Raw genomic sequence first — 21,776 nt, 5'->3', positions numbered from 1 at the left:
AAATCTCACCAGGCCATCTTGGGGAAGTCATCCAAATCTGTATGCGCAGGATGTTCCCTACCGATGCTCCCCAGGAGTGTGTGCACACAAGATCCTTCGAGGTCATCAGAAGTGGATGCTTTTCGGAAAAGAATGGGATTATAACTGTGGAAGTGAACCAGTGGGTAGAAAGATTTGTTAGGATGGAAAAGCATCAGTATCGCCCAGCTCTCTAGGTGTGTGCTAATTCGAATGAGGACTCTCTTAGGTAAACATGCTTCTTATCACCCACCAGGTCTTCAGGTGACTTGCTTTATTGTTGCAGGGACTGACATTGTGCAGTGGCTGATGAAGAACCTGTCCATCGAAGACCCAGGTACTTGACCTTCGACTCTGACTTTATCCCTCATGGTATCAGTAAACATCCCACATAACCAAGTTCCAGACTAGATCTCCTACCCTCCTGAGAACTGGGCTTACAGGTGAATCCCAAGATGTGGAACCTCTTCACTTACAAATGAAATGGATTTATTTTCTCCACTGAATATCTACCTTTAAATTTAAATCACCCTTTGAGGAAATGAGTAACCATTGAGAATGCCAGAGAGCCCAATACAGTAACGTGTGAAATGAGTTGAATTCTCATTAGCCACAGCAATTAAAGATAAGTTGTAGCGCTGTCACTGAGCAGCCTTCCAGACCCGGATCTTAAAATTAGATTGCCTGATTCACGATTAAGATGTTTAATTATTTGCTAAGATGCCTTCTGTTTTCTTCTTCTGCAAGAAGGGAAGGAATTATTTTTTTTTTCAACTTTAATTATGCATTTCAATTAGGAAAACCTTACCAGAAAGACAATAACAAAACTCTAGCCAATAAAACAGTTTCCAAATCTGTCCTCCCACCAGTAAATAAGCAGTAAAATTTATTTTCATGGCATAATTAAAAAATGGGGAGTTCCAGAAAAAATGAAAATTCTAGATAAGTATAGCTTATTACCATGTGTTGTTAGTTAATACTTTTCTGAATTTATTATTCACTCCCTGTCTTAACTGAGTATTCCTGATGCCTATATTTCATATGTATAAATACCCATACATGTATTCTGATGTTCTTACGAATTAGACCTCTTTGCCCCAAATTAAATGGCCTCCAATTGCTATGGTTTTTTAAAATATATTTTTATTGATTTCAGAGAGGAAGGGAGAAGGAAAGAGAGATAGAAACATCAATGATGAATAGCTGCCTCCTGCATGGCCCCTACTGAGTATCGAGCCCACAACCCGGGCATGTACCCTGACTGGGAATCGAACAATGACTCCCTGGTTCCTATGTCGACACTCAACCACTGAGCCAGGCTGGCCGGACAATTGCTATGCTTTTTAAAGATCTTTTTTCAAGTTCCCATTCTCGATGTCTGACCTTCAGCTGTGGTTCTTGGCTGGGGTCAGTATGTCAGCTCAGGTTTTCCTGTATTTTAATCTGATGCTCCTAATATACTATTGACTACAAAACAATACAATTTACATAGAGTTTGATTAAATATAGCTGCCCGAAGCCTGAGTGCCTGAAAAGCAGGTCATTAATGAAGTGACCGTAGCCTTTTTCACCACCTTGATTAATGACCACTCTCATGACTCATGAAAATTCTTAATTCTAGTCAAGTTCTTTATCCACAGGGGAAAACGATACCTGCCAATCCTTTTCAGAAAAGAACATGAATCAACTGGCCTATGTGTTTTCCCTACGTATAAGCCAGTTGATTGAGAAGTCTACGCAGCCTGGACTTCTGATTGTCCACTTACAGAAACTGGACCAAATAAGTCTCTTCCAGCTTGGTTACATGTATTTAAAGTCAACATTTCTTTTGATGATGATGCTAAACTAAGGGCCACCTTTCTTCATGGTGGTCTCTTCCAAGAGGACTGTTTTCCTCGCCCTTCTAAAATAATCATTGTGTCACCAAACTATTTTATCATTATTGTTGTTAGTAGTTGTAGTGGTAGTAGTAGTGGTGGTGGTAGTAGTAATTAATAGTAATAGTAGTGGTTAGTAGTAGTATGCTGAGAACCCTGAACCAGCTAGTGGTAGGAGAGATGGTTAGGAATCCCCTCTGGCCCTAGTATGAGGAGCTTCAGTGAAAGGTGCACAATGACAAGGGTCATGTCTCTGACGGTCGGCTATACTCTGATGCCCATAAGAGAACTTCCAGGTGTTGGGAACTGCTTGGGCTTCTGAGCAGGAGGAGTTACGAGTAATTTACCAGCTGGGAATAGAAGGATGGAAATGAGGCAAACTAAGGCCCTGGGAAGCCAGACATATCTAACCTCCACCCCTCTCTCCCTTTCTTCTTCCCATCTGCCACATTTCTAAGCAAAAGCCCTTTTGCTCAAAGAATGAAGTAAGAGTTCTAGCTCTGGACTGGTAACATGAAAGTCACCTTCTTAGTGGATTTTGTTCTTCCTTTCCTGGGCAAGGAGCAGCTATAGGTGATAAAACTCCCCTTTTTTGCTGGACCCATGATTCTTAAACCATATAGACTTTAGAAAGCAAACTGGTCAGCACCAAGCAGGTAAAATAAAACTCAATTTGTTCTTATCCCACCAGTTACACGTGTACGTTCCTTCCAAAGGGGGAGAGGTGGTTCTTAGTAAACACAGCACCTGGATTATACACAGCCTCTTGAAAAGTTGGCAAGTAAAACCAAAACAAGTCACTTTTAAAAACTTTCAAAAACATGCAAAATTAGTTCCTAGAAACTCCTCTTCATGTCAATAATTTACACATCTGAGATGGGGATCCAGGTGGAAGAGGGCAAATAAGGGGTAACAGGGGGGACATCTGTAATACTCTCAACAATAAAGGTATTTTTAAAAAACAATAATAATTTCCATATCCGAAAATTTGTTTGTACCAGTAAAAGTACTTTTATATGTGTAAAGAGTACTTTTATATTATTATGTGTTGTATAATCATTTCAATTCATTATTTTTCTTGGCTCTGCTCAGAATAAATATAAATTCTTTTTAAAATATATTTTTATTGATTTCGGAGAGGAAGGGAGAGGGAGAGAGAGAGAAACATCAGTGATGAGAGAGAATTATTGATCAGCTTCCTCCTGCACGCCCCCCTGAGGAATTGAGCCACAACCCAGACATGTGCCCTGACTGGGAATCGAACCGTGACCTCCTGGTTCATAGTTTGACGCTCAACCCCTGAGCCATGCCGATCGGGCTAAATATAAATTCTTAATGATTTGTGTGAATCTAGTTATGGTTGGTGCTAAAGTAACAAAACAACATGTTGATTGTGTCAAAAATATAAATTTTTTTACCAGATTGGCCTCCCTGTGCCATTTCCCACTACACTGCTCACCACAAAAGTGAGGCTTGCCTTTATGTCCCTAAGAGAAGGGGCTGTCACATCAGACAATGCAGTTGAGTGCAGAGTGTGTGGGTGGCAAGGCTGCATGCTCACTGCTGAGGATGATAAGAAATGCAGAGAATAAAAATATGAATCAGGGCCGCCGGCACTTATTGAGCACTGCCCCTGCCCCAGCCGACACTGCTACATACCTTATGTGAACTATCACAGGTTTATCTACACCAGAGCTCATGCTCTTCACCATGAGCACTTTCTTCTGGAAGTCTTGGTGGGGAGGTTCAAGTAATGTCAGACTCTCAGAGCTGGAATCCAGAGGAGTCCCAGACACTTGATAGTGCTTCCCAACCATTGACACTCTCCCAGCCCCATGCAGTCATATCATAAAGTTATTGATTGATCAATCAATCAGCCATGAGTTATCTAGGGGTGGTGACAGTTGACTTCCGGTTGCCTTTCTGCACTCCCAGCTTACATTTCGGCTAAGTAGCCCTGCATTCTGACAGCTTCCTAATTACTTCTCTCTCTTACGCCCTGTCCCCGCAGTTGAAGCAATACACTTGGGAAGCCTTATAGCTGCCCAGGGCTATGTCTTTCCCATCTCGGACCATGTTCTCTCCATGAAGGACGATGGCACCTTTTATCGGTTCCAGGTAGGCCTGCCAGCTCCTCCTCCTGAAGAGCCGTTACTTCTCATCATCCTCTGATTGCAGATTAGAGACATGTGGAAACACTGAGTGTGTTTAAGGGAGCAGCGCTTACCTCCCACCAACTCGGGAAAACCAAGCAAACTTCTGTCTGGGCCATTTGTTGCTCAACCCAAATGATACAGAAAAGCCCTTGTGGAGAACCTACTCTTTACTGGACAATTTATATATATTTCCTCATTTATTCTTAAGAACAAGTTTCTAGCGGGCAAATGTCACCCATTATATAGAGATCTACTGTTTCCTCTTATAAGGGAAAGCTAAGGTCTTCAGAGAATTAATGGGCACTTAGTAAGTCTAAGAGATAGCCTTGGTTGGAACCTCAGTCAGCCTTATAGCAAAGTCCATGATCTTTCTACTGAATCATGCTGACTTCCTGGTGTGACGTTTCTATTCACTACCTGCTAACCCTTCACACCCGTTTTCCACTCCTTTTCTCAGACCCCATCCTAGATCTGGGGCAGAGGATAAGGGATGGTGTCCAGGTCAAAACCAAAGGGTTTAGAAGCGAGTTCTTCAGACAGGGCCAAAGGGTGTCTTAGTCTGCTCAGGCTGCCATAACAAAATACCATGCTGGGTGGCTTAAACAACAGACATTTATTTTTCGCCATTCAGGAGCCTGGAAGTCCAAGATCAAGGTGTCAGTAGGGTTTCGTTTGTGGTGAACATACTCATCCTGGATTTCAGATAGCTGCTTCTTGTTATATTTTTGAGACAGAAAAAAAAAAAGAAGAAGAAAGAAAGAGAACGAGAAAGAGAGAGAGATCTGCTGTTTCCTCTTATAAGGGCACTAATCCTATGGGATCAGGGTCCCACCCTAAAAGTCTCATTTTACCTTAATTACTTTCTTACTCCAAATAGTCACAGGGAGTTAGGGCTTCATCATATGAATTTGAAGCGGCGGGGGGGGGGGGGGGGGAGAGAGAGGGGAGGGGGAGAGACACTACTCAGAAACTTGGGGCTTGTACCCAGAAAACCATGCCAGTCTATTATCTGTGGTTAGACTTCTATTGTCTCAGGATAAGAAATGTTTGCCCTATAAACTAAGTTTCTCCTTTTCTCATTTATTTGTTTACCTGGATTCATTTCTCAGCACCTAAATTAAAATGTTGACTGCCCTCAGCTGCATTAAGAACAGGAGAGGGTTGGGCTGTGGTGTCAGCACGAAGGAGATGGGGACAGAGGGATCCTCGCTGGGTTCAGCGAGGGCTGACCCTGACCCCTAGGCAGGAGAGGGCAAGTGCTTCTGAGTCCTGACACCTCTGCTCTTTTGCAGGCTCCGTACTTCTGGCCGTCGAACTGCTGGGAGCCTGAAAACACTGACTATGGTGAGCAGTGAAGGCACAGCCCACACTAGGTGTTACTGCTGGGAGTGTGAAGGCAAATGCTTGGTGTTATTGTCGGAGTGCAGGGGAGGAGGTTCTTCACCGGCTTAGCCCTTTGTCATCCTGTTGACATGTAACAAACATCCTGTTCACATCATGGAGAAAAGCAGTGCACACTGAAAGATGCAGCCGTGGGAAGGAAATGGGGGACGGAAGAAGTCTATCAAGGGTGGCCAATAGGTTCATTGTGTGGGGCCATAGAAAACCAGGATCCCACAGCAACTCTGTAGGACGGTGGCCATGACTGTTCCCTGGAGGACTAGATCAAGGGGCCACCACCCCCTGACCCTTTCTATGTCACAGACTTGTTAACATTTATTAATAACTCCCTGGTGTTTTTGATAGTTGGAATTTAGGGAGAAACTAAGAAATATCAGAGCAGGGATATACAGAAGTTACCCTGGTCCAGAAAAATAATGAGTGGGTGAAGTTGGGAACTGGGTAAGCAGGGAGTTGCCTTTATAAAGGGAGGGATCTATTAGACTCTTGCCATATGGAGGCTGTTTAGTATTTCTATGTGCCAATCCTCTAAAGAAGTGATATTGTCTCTCTACTTAAGATAAATAAACAGAGGCCACATCCTCACACTTATCACAGTTATCACAGTTTTCCACTTGTCTGGGAGCTCCAAGAGGGCGGGGTTATTCCACCTTGTTCATTCTCAGACCCCCAGTGCATACCTGAGGCATAGCTGGTGCTGAGTATTTGCTCTTTATTAAAGGCGCATAGCAGACACTCAGAGGAGGCAGCAGAATTTGAACTCAGATCTGTGTGGCTCCAAGGCCATTGCTGCTTTCATGGCCCTGTGTGTGGCATCGTGCAGAAGCACCTGTCCTTTTGCACAGCATCCTCATCACTGGCTCAGCTGCTGGGCCGTCCACAGTGGCTCTCCTCTCACTGGGCACTTGATGAGACCAGCAGCTCCCCCCAGACTCTCTGCAGGATTGTGGGCACAGGCAGGCAGGCAGGCAGAGGCAGCGACCACTGGGTGGTGTTTGGGGTAGCCAGTCCCGGAGACCTGTGTGACCAGCTACGCCCTCCAGTCCACACATTTGAGGGAGGGGTAACTAGCCATTAGAAGCAATCCTAAGGATGGAATGTGAACAAGTCATTGCCTTATAAGATTACGGATGCTCTGTTGCCAAGTCTGGAAAACGGCCCTCAGACAGAGGACAGGCCCCTCTCTTGTCGCATCAGCTGTCTGCAGGCACCACCGCGGGCCCCTCTGGAACTGTGCTGCACCCTAAATGATGTGATACGTGGAAGCCCAAGAAACCCTACTGACACCTTGATCTTGGACTTCCAGCAAGGCTTCTGGCTCAGAATGGGAGCTGCATTTGGCTGCTCATAAAACAATTTTTTCTGGGGCTGAAATTTTGCTAACAAAAGCCCAATTCAGAATTTGAATGATTGTAGCTGTTTTGTGCAGCAGCCATGCGCCCTTATGAATGTGGAAACCAATATTTTTCCAGGCCATAGTGAGGGTGGGAGGATGGTAGGACCAGAAAACAGGGCCCAAGTAAAACTGAAATATTTACTTGACTGTAAAGCCTAAGCCATCTACCACTGCATACAACGGGCATTATTTCCCTTTCTCTACATGTTTTCTCCATTTTCTAATTTTAGTTGTCCAGCATAAACAGGGATAGTAATAACAATTTATCTCAGACTCTGATTAAAGCAAAATTATTTTTTTAATTCATATGCCTCGATTTTGGCAAATCAGATGGAGAAGTCAAGGTGTAGGATTCAAAATCACTCACCAACATTCCCAAAGCAGTTTAGTCAGAAAATAAGTATTTACCAAGAAAGAATTCAGCACGGTGGGCCCAGCATTGACTAGCTCCACCAGCTGTGTGATCTTAGCAAGTTCCTTAACCCCTGTGTGCCCCAGAAACCTCATATTAAAAGCAAAATAATAATAGTACTTGTCTCCCAGCATTGTCTTGTTAGAATTAAATGAAATACAAGTAAGATTTGGTGTATGGCAGATAGTAAAGAGTCAATAAAACCTCGGTGGTGGTTGGTATTGTCATTCCTAGACTGATGTTTGATCTTATTGGTTCTCTGGTGCTCCTCTTGCCAGGAAGGATGTGAAATTGAAGCTAAGAATTCAGAATAGGTATGGATTGGATTGACAAAGAACCAGGAACTTTTATTCATTCAACAAACATTTACTGATCACCTCCTCTGCATCAATTGCTCAGTCACCTCTTCGAATGAGTCACAGTCTTGTTCTCCAAGCATTCCAGAGAGGTGGCATGATGGGGGTAAGCAGGGCATAGTGAGGAGTCCGATCTGAGTACTCAAAGGTTTTACGTTAATGAAGACTGATTGAGAAAGTTCAGTAGTTTGGGAGGGGCGGGTTTATTAAAAAGCCTTCATAGTCGAGGAGAGACATTTAGAATGGAATCAGCAGTTTTAGGGAGCCATAATGGAGCCCCAATAATGGAGAATGACCTGAAAAAGTTTCCTCATCTGTAAAATGAAGACAGTAGAGAACCCACTTCACAGGGTTACTGTGAGGAGTAAGTGAACGCTTGGAAGGGCCTGACTCTCAGTGAGCAAGTGCCTTGTAAGTGGTAGCTGCTCTCATGGTGATTTCCCCAGCGCCTGAAGCAGTGCCTGGCACATAGAGACATTGCATACACTTTTAAATGGGAAAATGAATAAGTAAATGGGGCAATGACTGTCATAGTGGGAAAAGGGCTCTGAACGAGACCTTAATTCTATTTCCACCTCCACCAGTAACCAGAGGTGAGGAAATCAATTCACCTCTCTTGGTCTTTAGTTTTTTCCATCTGTCGATGAAGGGTCCTTACTTGATGGTTGCCAGGGTTACTTTCAATGCTAAAATTCCATTATTTGAAAAGGTAATTAGAGGGTATGATGAAAATAGAAAAATACAATCTCCTATTTTAGGAGATTGAGATAAATAATGATGTCACTAGCACAGACAGTTTGGAAAATGAGTCAGTTATTAAAGTACATTGAGGTAGAATAAGGTCAATATTTTTTTAATGTTCAATTACACATGTTGCACATGAATCCATTCTGTTTATAAATTTTTAACATGTTCTTTTTTTACTATTTACATTTTTTATTTTTATTTTTCAATTATAGTTTACTTTCAATATCATTTTGTACTGGTTCCAGGTTTACAGTATAGTGATTAGACAATCATATAGTTTACAAAATGATCCCCCAATATTTCCAGTGCCCACCTGGCATCATACATAATTATCACAATGTTATTGACTATATTCCATATTCCCATGACTATTTTGTAGCTACCAATTTGTACCTCTTAATCCTTTCACCTCTTTCACCCAGTCCCCCAAGTGCTCTTCTCTCTGGCAACCACCAGTTCCCTCTCTGTAACCTGCTCTATTTTTGTCACAATGATACATAATGAGCTTGTGATGGCATTGGGTCATCCACGTGAGAAGCCAATGAGGTGGGAATGCCAGGTGTGAGGTCAAAAAGACCAAGATTTTTCAAAGAGAAATGAAATATCCAAGAAAAGCCAACATCTGATCTTCAAGCAAGTCCCCCAGATGTCCTGTTATAGGACCGGCTGTTGTTACCAGCGGTCATTTGATTGGTTAGATGTTAGAGCAAGCACTGTTGAAGGCACCATCATGGTGCAGACAAGCCCAGGAAAGGTCTGTGCCAAGAAGAGGTCCACTCCATAGCCACGTCCCACCGCCCTAGGTCTGGTGAACAGAACTAGGTCCCTCATATGTGACCTTAGCCACAGGGGAAGTGTGCTAAAAGCATGCCACCATGTAACTCATGGTCATGGGGAATGGTACCAGCTCTTCATTCCTTGCATGGTACTTTATACTTCATAACCTAGCTGGCCCATTTTGACCCAGATGGGTTATAAATTTCTGAGGATGACTCTGCCTCCATAGAGCCCCAATCTGACTTAGACTTTCCTGAGTTTCACATGTGGCCAATACAAAATATTATCTGAGGCAGCATTGTCAAAGCAGCCACCACCTCCACAGACCGGCACTGCTCCTGGTCAGTCCTGCTGGGTCTGCTGGGTCCGGTGGCATGCCAGGCTTCCTGCTCCGGGTCGCTCCCAATGCCACAGGCTGCCTCACCAGTGGTCCCAGAGACCAAACAAGTACCTTTATCAGACACAAGGGAGAGCTGTAGCTGCTTAGTTCATTTAAAAAATTGATAAGTAGAGAATCATGAAAAATGTCATATACATATCTTAATGACTTCATATTAATGTAAGACAGTCAAAGGTATATTCACTTGGCAGTCTCTTAAGGGAAGCCCAAAGAGTCACTTTGATTATGGGTCCCAATAATTTGAGGGTTTTTTTCTTCAGGAACCCATACTCAAAATTAACCACCCAGTTTGGGCATCTTTAAAGTGCATCAAGAACTTAAAAACACTTTTGAAGCAACCTGTCTGCTAACTGCTCTGAAATTTTTATTATGTTTTCTCTTTTTTTTTTTCAATTATCTCACCTGTACCAAATTCATCAGCAACTATCTTAGCCAACACTCCTTTATCAAGTTGTTCTGAACCATTCGACTTCATAGAAACAACTCTCTCTTTTCACATTAATTGCATCAGTGTGTGTGATATTTAGTGCACTTGCATTATTAAAACAACAGGTGTGCCTAACATAAGCATACTTGAGGGGGAAAAACATAACTGACACTCATCCACATACAACTATGGTGTGAGCAGAAGGTTCTGACATACCCCAGGCTGCCATCGGTAAAGTTTTCAGACCACATGGAGGAGGTTGGCTAATTCAGCAGGAGTTGCCAACATATCCTAGTGTACTTAAGTTGTCAGACAACAAATAGGTCCTCTCTGGCCTTCCCTTCTGGTTATTCTAGTGTTCATTCATCCCATTCATCTCTTGTCTTCCCTGGATTGGTCTACTCAGCACTGGAGAAGGAGGGAGCTACTGAAGGAGCAGAGGTAGGGAGAGGAAGTAATGAAGGCCATGTTTGAGGAAGAATGTCCTGGAAACTAAGGGCCAAGAACCCTTTCTTAGCTTGGGAAGAGAGACCAGAATTGCCCTCTTTTTCCACTGTTCACCACTCCACTGGCAGACTCAGCCCTGGTGCTGGGTATAGAGATTCAGGCTGAGTAGGACACAGATTCTGCTCTTGAAGAGCCTCCAGCCTAGAGCAGGGCCCAGCCTACTAAGTCCATAAGTATAGTGCATTGGAATTAGTTTCCATGGTTGAGGGTGGATAGATGTGATGCTGAGCCATCTAGAACACCAAGCTGGACCTTCATAAGATTAGTAGGAGGTTGCTAGATAGACAGGGGGAAAGAAGAGAGAAGAGGGAAAGGGCTTCTATGGACCAGACACATATGCAGAGGAGTGGAGCTGGAAGATGTTTGGTAGCCTCACATGCCTGAGTGAGGAAGGGAAGAGACAAGCAGACTGGATCTTAAAGAACCAAATACACTACTCTAAGGAGCCTGACCTTTCTTCTGAGGTCACTGAGGAGTTGGTGCAGGCCATTTAGGAAAGAGGGTAAAATGGTTATATTTGAGAAAGATTATCCTGATGCAGGATGCTTGGGGTAAAGGAGAGGAGGAGGATGGAGGGGAATTGTTAAGATTAGAAGATGGGGTCCTCGTCCCATCTTGACTTGCAGAAAGATTTCTAGAGATGAGGTGTCATGGATTCCACATAGAAACATATTCTTTGCAGCACAGCTGGGCACTTAGCCAGCTGGGCTGGCTGCTGGTTGGCTGGATGAGTGGGTGGATGGATGGATGGATGGATGAATGGACGGACAGATGGATTTATGATTGTATGTGTTGTAATTTCTCTTCTTCCCTCAGCCATCTATCTTTGTAAGAGGACAATGCAGAATAAAGCAAGGCTGGAATTGGCAGATTATGAATCAGTAAGTATGATTATTTTCCAGGGTAGGTGTGGGAGGAGAGTACAAATCTATCTGCAACTGTGTTTTAGCTTGTATTTTTCCCCCTTTCACTCCCCAATACTTTTCAGGCAGTGGAAAGGAAGTCTCTTCTATTTCCCCTCCTTTGTTCTCAGCTCTTCTTACCATCACAATAAAATTACATCTTATATAAGATGTAATTATATAAGATGTAATTTTTATATACAATAAGAAAACAACTCAACTTAAAAATGGGCAAAGAACTTGAACAGACACTTCACCAAAGAGGACAGAAGAATGACAAATAAGCACATGAAAAAATGTTCAACATTATAAGCCACTAGGGAATTACAGGTTAAATCCATGCTCAGATATCATTGTACACATGCTAGGATGGCTAAAATAAAAAGTACTGACAATGCCAAGTGCTGGTGAGGATGTGGAGCAACTGGAACTCTCCTACATTGCTGGTGGGGATGCAAAATGGTAAAACCACTCTGGAAAATGGCCTGGCAATTTCTTATAAACATAAACATATAGCTACCATATAACCAAACAATCCTATTAGAGAACTCAGAACTTTATGTGCACACCAAAACCTGTGCACTAATGTTCATAGCGGTTTTATGTGTGATAATCAAAAGCTGAAAACAACCCATGTGCATTTTAACAAGTGAATGGTTAAATAAACCCTGGTACATCCATACAGTGGAATACTACTCTTCAGTGAAAAGGAATAAACTGGTAATACAAGCAACCACTTGGATGAGTATCAAAGACATGATGCTAAGTGAAAGAAGCTTATCTCAAAAGATTACAAACTATCATTCCATCTATGTGGCATTCTTTTAAATACAAAACTACCGTGAGGGAAAATACAGATCAGTGGTTGCCACGAGTTTTGAGTGGAGGTAGATTGTGGCTCTGAAGAGCATGAGGGAGCTTGGCAGAGTGAAGGGACTAGTCTGTGTCCTGATTGTGATGGTGGTTACATGAATCTATACATGTGTTAAAATTCATGAAACTGTGCACCAAAAGGGAAAAATCGATTTAATATATAATAATTTTTAATTTTAATATATGATATTTTTAATTGCATCTTTATACCCCCCAAGTCACCTTTGCTTGGCAGTAGATGCAGAATCTAAGACCAAATTCATTCTAGAAGATAAGATAGGTATATGTCACTTGAAGTATATACCTTCCCAGCTGCCTCCCCCTCCACCTTCTTTCACAACAAGTGATTCCCTACAAGAACTGGAGGCCCCACAGCACACTCATATCCATTCCCACGTAACAGAGCCAATCTCAAGAGAACTTGAGATTCACAAGTAATTTTTAAAATGATTTTAGTTTTCGGTGACAGAATCTTTCCCCAAAACCAAATTTTATCAGTGACTGAGAAGGGGGAAATAGGCTAAATTTCCATGAACCGTCCAGAGGAGGTGCTGCTGAGCCACAAAATGACTAAGGGGCCAGCAGCTAGGAGGAGGGGCAGCATTAAAGGCAGTGGAGTACCATTCCCTAGATAATCCAGCACTGACAGCATCTTCAGATCCACCCACGCTCCAAATGCCTCTCCTGCTTTCGCTGCCTCGGTCTTCCAAACAAGCCTGATGACCCACTCTGCCAGACCTGTCACTCTCGGGTACCTGTGCCCAAGCGGACCAACTATGGAGCCATCGCTCCCCTCTCCACCTCTCAAGGGGAATATGCTTGTCATCGGCGTCACAGGACCTGTGTGTGACCTCTCACCCCCTTTGATCCCACTGGCATCACAGAGCCTGTGCATGGGGGTGAGGAAAATAGTGGAGGGGGACACATTGCAGGGGTTTACACAGAGCCTCAGAACCCGGCTAATGTTTGCTTATCAGTGGGAACCACTAAAGAGAACTATGTTGAAACATTATGATCTTCCCAAGCAAACCCTGGCATGGCTGTTCTGTGGAGCTGAGCACCCCAGGCACCCAGTTTCTGTCCGAATCTGCCCTCCTGCGCCTGCGGTCACCCCTCTTTCAGAAGACTGCTATCTTACCCTGTGTGCACCCCGCGCGAAGTGCTTCAACCTCCACATGACTGACTACATCCCTTCCCTAACAAGACCCAGGCTGCAGGAGCGTGCGGCCCCTCCGTCCTCTGTCTCTCCTCCCTGTATTTCCCATGTTGTAGAAAAGGTCCTAAGCAGAAACAAGATAGCATCAACTCCTGGTGGGTTTATTCAGTGTCCACTTCACTTGCCATATAATGTTCTACTTTGGTATTTGTGAAGAATATGCCATTAAAATGTTCTTTCAGGTTGAAGTTCTGCCTAGAAGTGGTTAGAAACAAACAAACAGAAAGTATGTTGTTTTCACAATACAGTAATTTTATTATTACATATGCCCTTGATAAAAACAAAAATTCAAGCAGCAAAGAAAGGAGAGAAAATAGCCTGCAATCCTTCTCCCCAAAGCTTTTTCTGTACATATATTTTTTCTTTACAAAAATACTTGGATCACACCATAAACATTATTGTGTAAGCTGCTTCTCTCCCCATCTTATACTGTAAGTATGTTGGGGATCTTTTCATGTCAGTAATAATAATCTACATTATCATTTTTAATAGCTGCCTAATATTCCATGGTATGACTGTATCATAATTTATATAAATACTCTCCAGTTGACTGACTTATGCATTACCATTGCTTCCTATAAACAATGGAAGAATCAAAAGGATAGTTTTGTTGAGGTACTTGTTCACCAAGCCTTACTAATAACTGAGTTTATGTGTGTTGATCTTCAACTGAGGCCCCTTTTATATTAATAACCCACTGATGAGAGTAATAAATTAGTGTTGGCATGAGCTCTAGGAAAACACACAGCATAATGTGGGCTCCAGCCTTGCATTCCATCAGAATTAGGCAGGTCATTAGGGGACCTGTCAAACGCCCCTCCCCACTGTCCTATTGTGCCACTGGGTAAGTCTACAGACTTAGGGAAAGGGCTTCCTCCCTCTTCCTCTAAAAGGCAGCCCTGGATGCTGTTTCTTTCTTTCTGTTTTGGGGTTTTCCTTTTATGAACATCACAAACATAGACTCTGTTTTCCACACTATTGAATCTGGACTTTCAAACACATGAATGCCAAGTCTGGTTTCTTCTTTCCTGCCCCCTTCCAAGACCCCTACTGGGAAACAAGTCTTGAGAAACCCTTAATTTTGCCCTCGGAGATGTCCAGCAGGTTGCAAAGACCCCTTTGTCCCTTGCCCACACCCTGCATGCACAGCCACAAACCATTCTCCTTCTCTTCAGGAGCCTTTATGACAAAGGCTGCATGGGTTGTGTTCTTGTAAAACGCACAAGAAGGGAGGAATCAGGTGAACCACAGGGACTTCAGACTTAATGGGTGTGCAAATGAATATTAATAGTCCTGCTCCGTACAGCAGGCTCTGGTGCAAAGTCACATTGGGTTCATGTCCAGTGGATTTAAAGTGGAGCCCTGCTATTTTGTTGGGAGTAACCAAAATAGATGGCTGCCCTGTAATAAGCATGGGGGTCGATGTGCAAACTTACGATGATTAATGCCTTCTCATTCATTTTCATTTCTCATTAGGAAAACTTAGCGAGACTCCAGAGGGCCTTTGCAAGGAAGTGGGAATTCATCTTTATGCAAGCAGAAGCACAAGTAAAGTAGGTGGACTTAATAGAGACCCTGGTGAAGAGAGAAAGTCTCTGGGATTTGGAGGTGGTGTGAGTGTGGAATTGCCAGAGTGAGGTTAGCTGTGGTCAGTCACTGTCATCTCTCATGAGAGCAACTGAGTAGAAATCAAGGTTGTCTCTGTAACCATGACACTCTAAAATAATGTCAAGTGTTTATTCCAGCAGACAATGGCGTCTCTCCCAAATTTAGAACTCTGGTTATAAAAAGATGTATTTATTCCCCAAAGATTTTCAATTCTTCTGTGCTCAGAGGCGGAAAAACCACAGACTGATCTTACCTGTAGATGTGGAGATTTCGTCTTAATAGGAAAACATGGTTGCCCTAGCCGGTTTGGTTCAGTGGATAGAGTGTCGGCCTGTGGACTAAAGGGTCCCAGGTTTGATTCCGGTCAAAGGCATGTACCTTAATGGGGGCACATCCCCAGTAGGAGGTGTGCAGGAAGCAGCTGATCAATGTTTCTCTCTCATCGATGTTTCTAACTCTTTATCCCTCTCCCTTCCTCTCTGTAAAAAAAATCAATAAAATATATATTTTTTTAAAAAACATGGTGGAGTTTTAGGGAGGCTGACAAGTAGCTCCTCACCCAACCCCCTCCACAGAGATCCAGACCAATCAAAAATAAGGCCCAGAAGTCAGACACTTGGAGTCCAAAATATCAGATTATTACTGATAAAAGCTAGCGATAGCACATGACTTTGGATCTGTGGCCTTGGATCTCTGCCCTGGAATTAAAGTCACCCATCCTGAGCATAGCTGCATATCTGCGGGCGCCCCCACCAGGGCAGAGTTAACCCCGCCCGGTTGGCTTATTGTCTGCAGAGAATAGACGTTCAGAAAGAACCAACCTGAGCTTTCTCAATGTCTTCTTTCAAATCCTCCAGTAAGATGTCACTCTCCCTCCCTGGTGGACAAGAGATGAAAGGCCGAAAACTGGAGTGTTTTCCCACATTTTTTCCCTCCCAGGGAGTAGAGTAGAAACCCCCTCCTCCCTAAGGAAGCAGGAGAAGTGGCCAGTGAGTGTCCCCCAGCCCACAGTCATGGTTGTCTGCCAGATCCTTTTAATTCTGGTACATGGATGTGCTGAGGTTGGGTTCCCTCCGGTCCTTTCCGGCAGTGGTCTGGCTTAGCCAGGAGGGTTCACAAAACAGATGAGTCAGAGGAGGGGAGGGAAAGGGATGCTGAGCTGGGAGAATGTGAGTCCCTTTTCTCTGGGCACCATTTGCCCCTAAGTAGAGACCCCTATGGGGTCTGCAGGGGACCCCCTTTGCAGTCCCTGGGCGGTGTTACAGCCCATCGCCTAGGGCCAAGTCTCGGGCTGTGTGGGCGAGCATTGATCATGCGTATGGTCATTGGGTCCAGTGGCCGACATGGTGCCATGACCTCACCCTCCTTCTGCAGCTTCTGCCTTTCTCCCACCCAGGATTCCAGCCTCCTGCTATCTACCTGGGGCCCAGGCCCGGGTGCTGCGCTACAGCAGGAGGAACCAGGCCCCTGGGGAGGGAGGAAGCGGGAGGGTGGGTGAGTGGGTGAGAAGGAGGCTGAACTGAGCTGTGTTCTCAGAAGCCTCTGGGAAGCAAGGAGGCACGCTCACTTGTACGTTCAGAATCACCCAGCTTCGAATGTTATAAAAGGAGGGGAGATTGCCACTTTGTACATGTATGGTATTTCTTGATTATTTTTTCATTAACTCTGTGATTACATTATAATTGTGGGCCATTTAAGTACACAACACTTATCACAAACATCACAGGGCGATTACAGGTTTATTTCAGTCCAGTAAGCTGAAGTGCTCCCAAGAGAGCCAAGAACCAGAAGTTACATGGCAATTACTCCGAGTTGCTTTTTGCTTAGAGAGATACTATGGAGTAACACAGGCTTTTTTATTTTAAAGCCTTTTATCTACGTTCCTCATCGGAGTGTAGAATCTGCCTTTGTCACCTGCAATTTCCCTCTTGCAGTTTGTGCCTCCCCGGCGGAGGCCCCTGGTGCTCGCCTTCTGGATGCTGGCACACACCAGGGCTGTTACTCTGCTTTAAAAAGCCAGCTGGTTTAAGTGGCTCTTAAAACGCGTCATTGCAGCATTTTGAAGACATTTCTACCCACTCTGAAGCTAAAGCACACTTTCCAATTTGAGGATGAAACAATGCAAGCCTCGGTTATTCCCTCCTATAATTTGAGTACACAGTGCCCACGTGGATGGGCAGGGGCGTGCCAACGGCTTATTCAGTTCTTAATGCAAATCGTAATCCTCCGAAGGGACAGTTGCATTCCTGCTCCCCTGAGGCCCACCGTGTTCGTTACACGTGGGTGGACATTTGTAGTCTAACCTAAAACTAGTTCTCTCACGTGTGGACTTCATGAGGTTTCCTTGAAGGAACTGTCCACCCACGTTTCACAGCTCTGCACAGAGCGGAGTCCACGCAGGTGCCAATTGTCCTGTGTGGTCTCGGCTCCTCGAATCAGGGAAACAATGCGAAAGTCTCTGATTTCCTTCCTTTATGCTTTCAGGATTGACCGGAAAAAGGACAAGACAGAAAGGAAAATCTTGGATAGTCAAGAGCGGGCCTTCTGGGATGTCCACAGGCCAGTGGTGAGAAAGCTCTGTTCAGTTCTCTAAGTTTTCTTATTTTCTTCCTTCGCCTGAGAGAAGTGACCATCTTTAGCCACCAGATGTCTCCTTCTTAAGAACACTGCTAAGCTTTGTGGAATGGTTTTGCCGCTTATTCACATAATCTCAGTAGAGTTTCTGGAATGCATGCAGTTCTACCTTTTATAAATTATCCATTCATGGAAATATGGAATTGGAAATGGAGAGCTGTGGGAACTCTACCTGGGACCTTTGGCCCCAGGAAGTTTACAGACCCAAAATAAGCAACTTCCATATTTACTGTGGTTCAACTAAATCTTAGAATATTCTATTTTAAATGCAGCCAGGTCCTGTTATTCATGGTTCTGTTCCATAAGGTGGCCGCAAACACTGAGTCAGCAAACCCTGAACCATTGCTGACCCACTGCATCAACCGATCTATGCCTAACCTTGTTTATTCCGCGCTTCTGTTTAAAGACATCTTACTATATATTGTTGATTCATCAACATGAAACTCACGGCCAACAGCACTGTGTCTCATGCCAGAATGAAGCTCATCTAACACATTTTCTCCGTAGGTACATCACGGCCTCTTGCACTCAGGAACACTAGACGGCACTTTAGCACTGTGCTTGGGGGCCATTTTAAACAATAAAATACAAACAAACAAACAAAACCCACACAGAAATGTGAAAATAGTGACACTAAATAGACCTAGAAAAGGACACGTATTTACAACTAGAGGCACGATGCATGAAATTCGTGCAAGGGGCTCGGCCCTCGCAGCCCCTCGCAGCCCCTCACAGCCCCAGCTGGCCCTTGCAGCCCTGGCTCCGTCCGGAAGGTCATCTGGACAGTCGTTCTGCTATTTGGTCTAATTAGCATATTAGCTCTTTATTATATAGGATATGAAAAGTTTAAACAAGAAGACTAAATGTCACCTTATTCGACCTCAGCCAGGAGCATGCACATTGGACAACCCGAACTTTTTGTTGCTCTGTAAATGTCTCTGAATGGCCGTGGGTGCACTACAAGTGTTGATTTAAGGGTTATAAGTAAGTTTTAGCAGGTAGGAAAGCTCACAAATACAAAATCCATGATGCTTGTATTTCTAATCTCATCTTACTCAAACAAATCTTGCATTTTCCTCATGAAATGGAACTAAAATGAATAAACTCTCTCAGCCTTCCTAAAAACTGGTGAAGAGAAAAACTAAACAAATAATCCCGAATCCCAATATTAGTGTGTGTTTAGTCGGTTAGATGTGTGCAATAACAAGGGCTCTGACTGAAGCGACCTGTCACTTTGAGTAATAAGTTTGCTCTTATAAACTGTACACTTTACCTTCTACGTATCATCCTGAGATAATATAAACTTTTATGTCTCAGATGAAAACTCTATGGAGGAACACGTTTACATCTTCGTAAAAAAATTGTAAATGGCGAAGTGGAGATAATCCTGCGTTATGTGTAAAGGGAAAGAGAGAGATTGGCTCTAATGGTGTCACTTGGGCTAAATCAGAAGGGTGATTTTCACTCGGTCATGTATGTGATGTGTTGTTGTTTTTTGTTGTTGTTTTTTTCCTTCTCAGCCAGGCTGTGTGAACACCACAGAAATGGATATCAGAAAATGTCGACGTTTGAAGAACCCGCAAAAGGTTAAAAAGGTTCGAGAGTTTAGCTGAATTAAAAATTCCTGATGTGAATGGCCCTTTCATTTCTGCTACTGTTCAAACAATAATTTGCTATTTGTTAATTCTACCCCATTTCGTCCCTTGAAACCATTTCATTCATTTATTCAACAAATATTTGTGGAGTGGCTGCTGTGTGCTTAGCACTCGCCTTGCTGCTGAAACAAGTCTTCACAAAGCCCACAGGCCTGGTGGGGAGGAAACAAGCCAACACATAACAGAGCCAGAAGGGAGGCATTGGGGAAGTACAGGATGGTTCAGGAGCGCCAGGAGGGGGCGCCAGACCAGGGCTTCCCGAGGGCTTCCCATGCCAGCTCAAGTGTGCTGAGGTCTTAAGGGTAAACAGCAGGTGACTATGGGGAGGAGGCTGGAGGAAAGGGAACTAAAGGAACAAAATGTATAATGGAAACCCCACTGATGAAAGTGAGTTTAGTACTTTGAAGGTCTTTTAGTATGGATAGCAAGGTCATCCAAACTCCAGTCACCATCTTGCCCAACTGGGAATGAGCCAATGATCACTTGTGTTCACTATACCGAAGGGGCAGTGGCCATGGTGTACCCAAGCGTGCCATACTCGGTCAGCCCCACAGTCGGTACATCCCACCCTCACAGCAGCACCAGGGACCATATTGTGAGAGAAAGTGTCTGGCCTCCATTCTATTAATTTCAAAAGGTTAGAGATGCGTCCCTAGAAGAATCAATCCTCTCATTTTCTCATATATATATGACATGGCATATAGATCAACTTCTGGAATCCACTTACATCTTTCAGTGTTCACTGAGATAGTGATGCTCACTGTGACATGTTTTGTAGTGTTCAACTTCAAATGGCCTCGTTTAATCTTTAAGGACCCCCTAATTACCATAGAATTTTATTCCAGAATTTCACGGAGCCCACATCTACCCTGTTTGAGCCCTTCTTGATTTCAGCTGCGCATTGTATACCCTTTGGGGTTTTGTTTCTTTCCCAATGCAAAGACTGTTTTTAACCTGTCTCTAACACAAGAAATAGCTTAAAAGGGACTGGGACTGGGACTCTTCTGTCATGCCGTACACTGACTAGAGTCACAGTTATAGGCATGTGGAGAAACTGAGTCCAGAAACCTACTTAGCTCAAAAGCAAAAAAAATCTGAAACTCTGCTATCTCAAGTTTGTACTAGATGGGCGTGTCATCTACAGGCCATCAGAGAATCTAGAGGGGATCTCTGTGCATAATCTTCAGCAGTTGTTCTTGAACTATCTTGTGCCTCAGAATCATCTGAGGCATTTGATACAAGTACAGATTCACAAGCCCCATCCACAAAGATGCTGACTCAGTAGGTCCATGTGCATCCTTACCAAGTACCCCCAGACAATTCTTCTAAGGACCATGTTTGGAGAAACACTGATATGCAAGGAGACCATTTCAGCTCAATAAAAGGGAGGACTTTCTAGCAGTGGTAACACACAGGTGGGACAGGGCTGCCTCGGACACAGAGTTCCCATCCCTGGAGAAATTCAAGCAGAGGCTGATCATTCACTGCTGGGGTGTCACAAAGGGGAGTGAGAGCATCAAATTAGTGGTTGAGCTAGCTCACCCCGGATGCCCCCTTTAGCTCTGAGGGTGCATGATTCTGTCTTCTTGCTTTCTCTCTAGTCAGTGTACGGCGTGACAGAAGAGTCCCAGTCCCAGAGCCCTGTGCACATACCCAGTCAGCCAATCCGGAAAACAACAAAAGAGGACATCCGGAAACAGGTGAATGAATGACCTCTTGCCCTCCCAGAGGAGACATGGCCAGTTCAGAAATCTTTCAATGTTCACCTCTGAGAGCTGAGTGAGTTTTGAGCTCCCGGAAACCACTGTGGAGACCAGCTGTGGGTGGTTTGAACCTTTGAGTGCTGTGTGCGAACAACCCATGGAAGCTTGAGAGGGGAAATTCTCTACCAAGTTCCTCCAGCAGTTTGAAAGAAAGACATAAATGAGTTCTCCCAATACTGAAGGAGACTGCCATAGTCGGGTCTCCCACAGGAGCAGGAGCGGGGAGGGAGTCACATTACAAGGTCCTTAAAATTGCAATGTGCTTCCAGAGTACTCTGCTCCGGGACCACTGACCTGCTGTGATACAAAAGGAAAGTTTATAAAAGCAAGCTCCACTCCCAAAGCCTTTTCAGCATTATTTGGTTCCATGTTCTCTTACTTCATGATGAGGAGTTACCTGTTCAACCCAATTCAGGAGACAGTGGCTAGTTACATTACTCCTTTCTGGGGTTCGCTGGTAATGAAGTAACTTCAGAGTCTACTCCTTTCATTATGCTTTATTTCCAGGGTTTGGGAACCTCAAGGAGGAATGTAACTGTTAGATATCTGTCTTTGACAAGTTTGTTATTGCGGGGGGAAGAGGAAACAGACGTATGTGAAATAGCTATTTGATGATTCTAGTCAAGTACACTGAGCACATGGGGTGATGCA

At 44.0% G+C, this 21,776-nt stretch overlaps 1 protein-coding gene across 1 annotated transcript in view; it reads left to right on the top strand.

Annotated features, from left to right (window-relative positions):
* RGS6 (regulator of G protein signaling 6) overlaps positions 1 to 21,776 on the top strand; it is a 465,615-nt gene that overhangs the window by 395,691 nt on the left and 48,148 nt on the right. Inside the window, exons 4-11 of the mRNA XM_008138879.3 lie at positions 305 to 355; positions 3,907 to 4,013; positions 5,344 to 5,395; positions 11,291 to 11,355; positions 14,942 to 15,018; positions 17,558 to 17,639; positions 19,228 to 19,302; positions 20,964 to 21,062. Of these exons, the coding sequence (XP_008137101.1) occupies positions 305 to 355; positions 3,907 to 4,013; positions 5,344 to 5,395; positions 11,291 to 11,355; positions 14,942 to 15,018; positions 17,558 to 17,639; positions 19,228 to 19,302; positions 20,964 to 21,062 (608 nt within the window). The remainder of the gene's footprint in view (positions 1 to 304; positions 356 to 3,906; positions 4,014 to 5,343; positions 5,396 to 11,290; positions 11,356 to 14,941; positions 15,019 to 17,557; positions 17,640 to 19,227; positions 19,303 to 20,963; positions 21,063 to 21,776) is intronic.

Source organism: Eptesicus fuscus, chromosome 5 (genome assembly GCF_027574615.1).
Source record: "Eptesicus fuscus isolate TK198812 chromosome 5, DD_ASM_mEF_20220401, whole genome shotgun sequence".
Lineage (NCBI taxonomy): Eukaryota > Metazoa > Chordata > Mammalia > Chiroptera > Vespertilionidae > Eptesicus > Eptesicus fuscus.
This window is presented reverse-complemented; position numbering and strand designations above follow the sequence as displayed.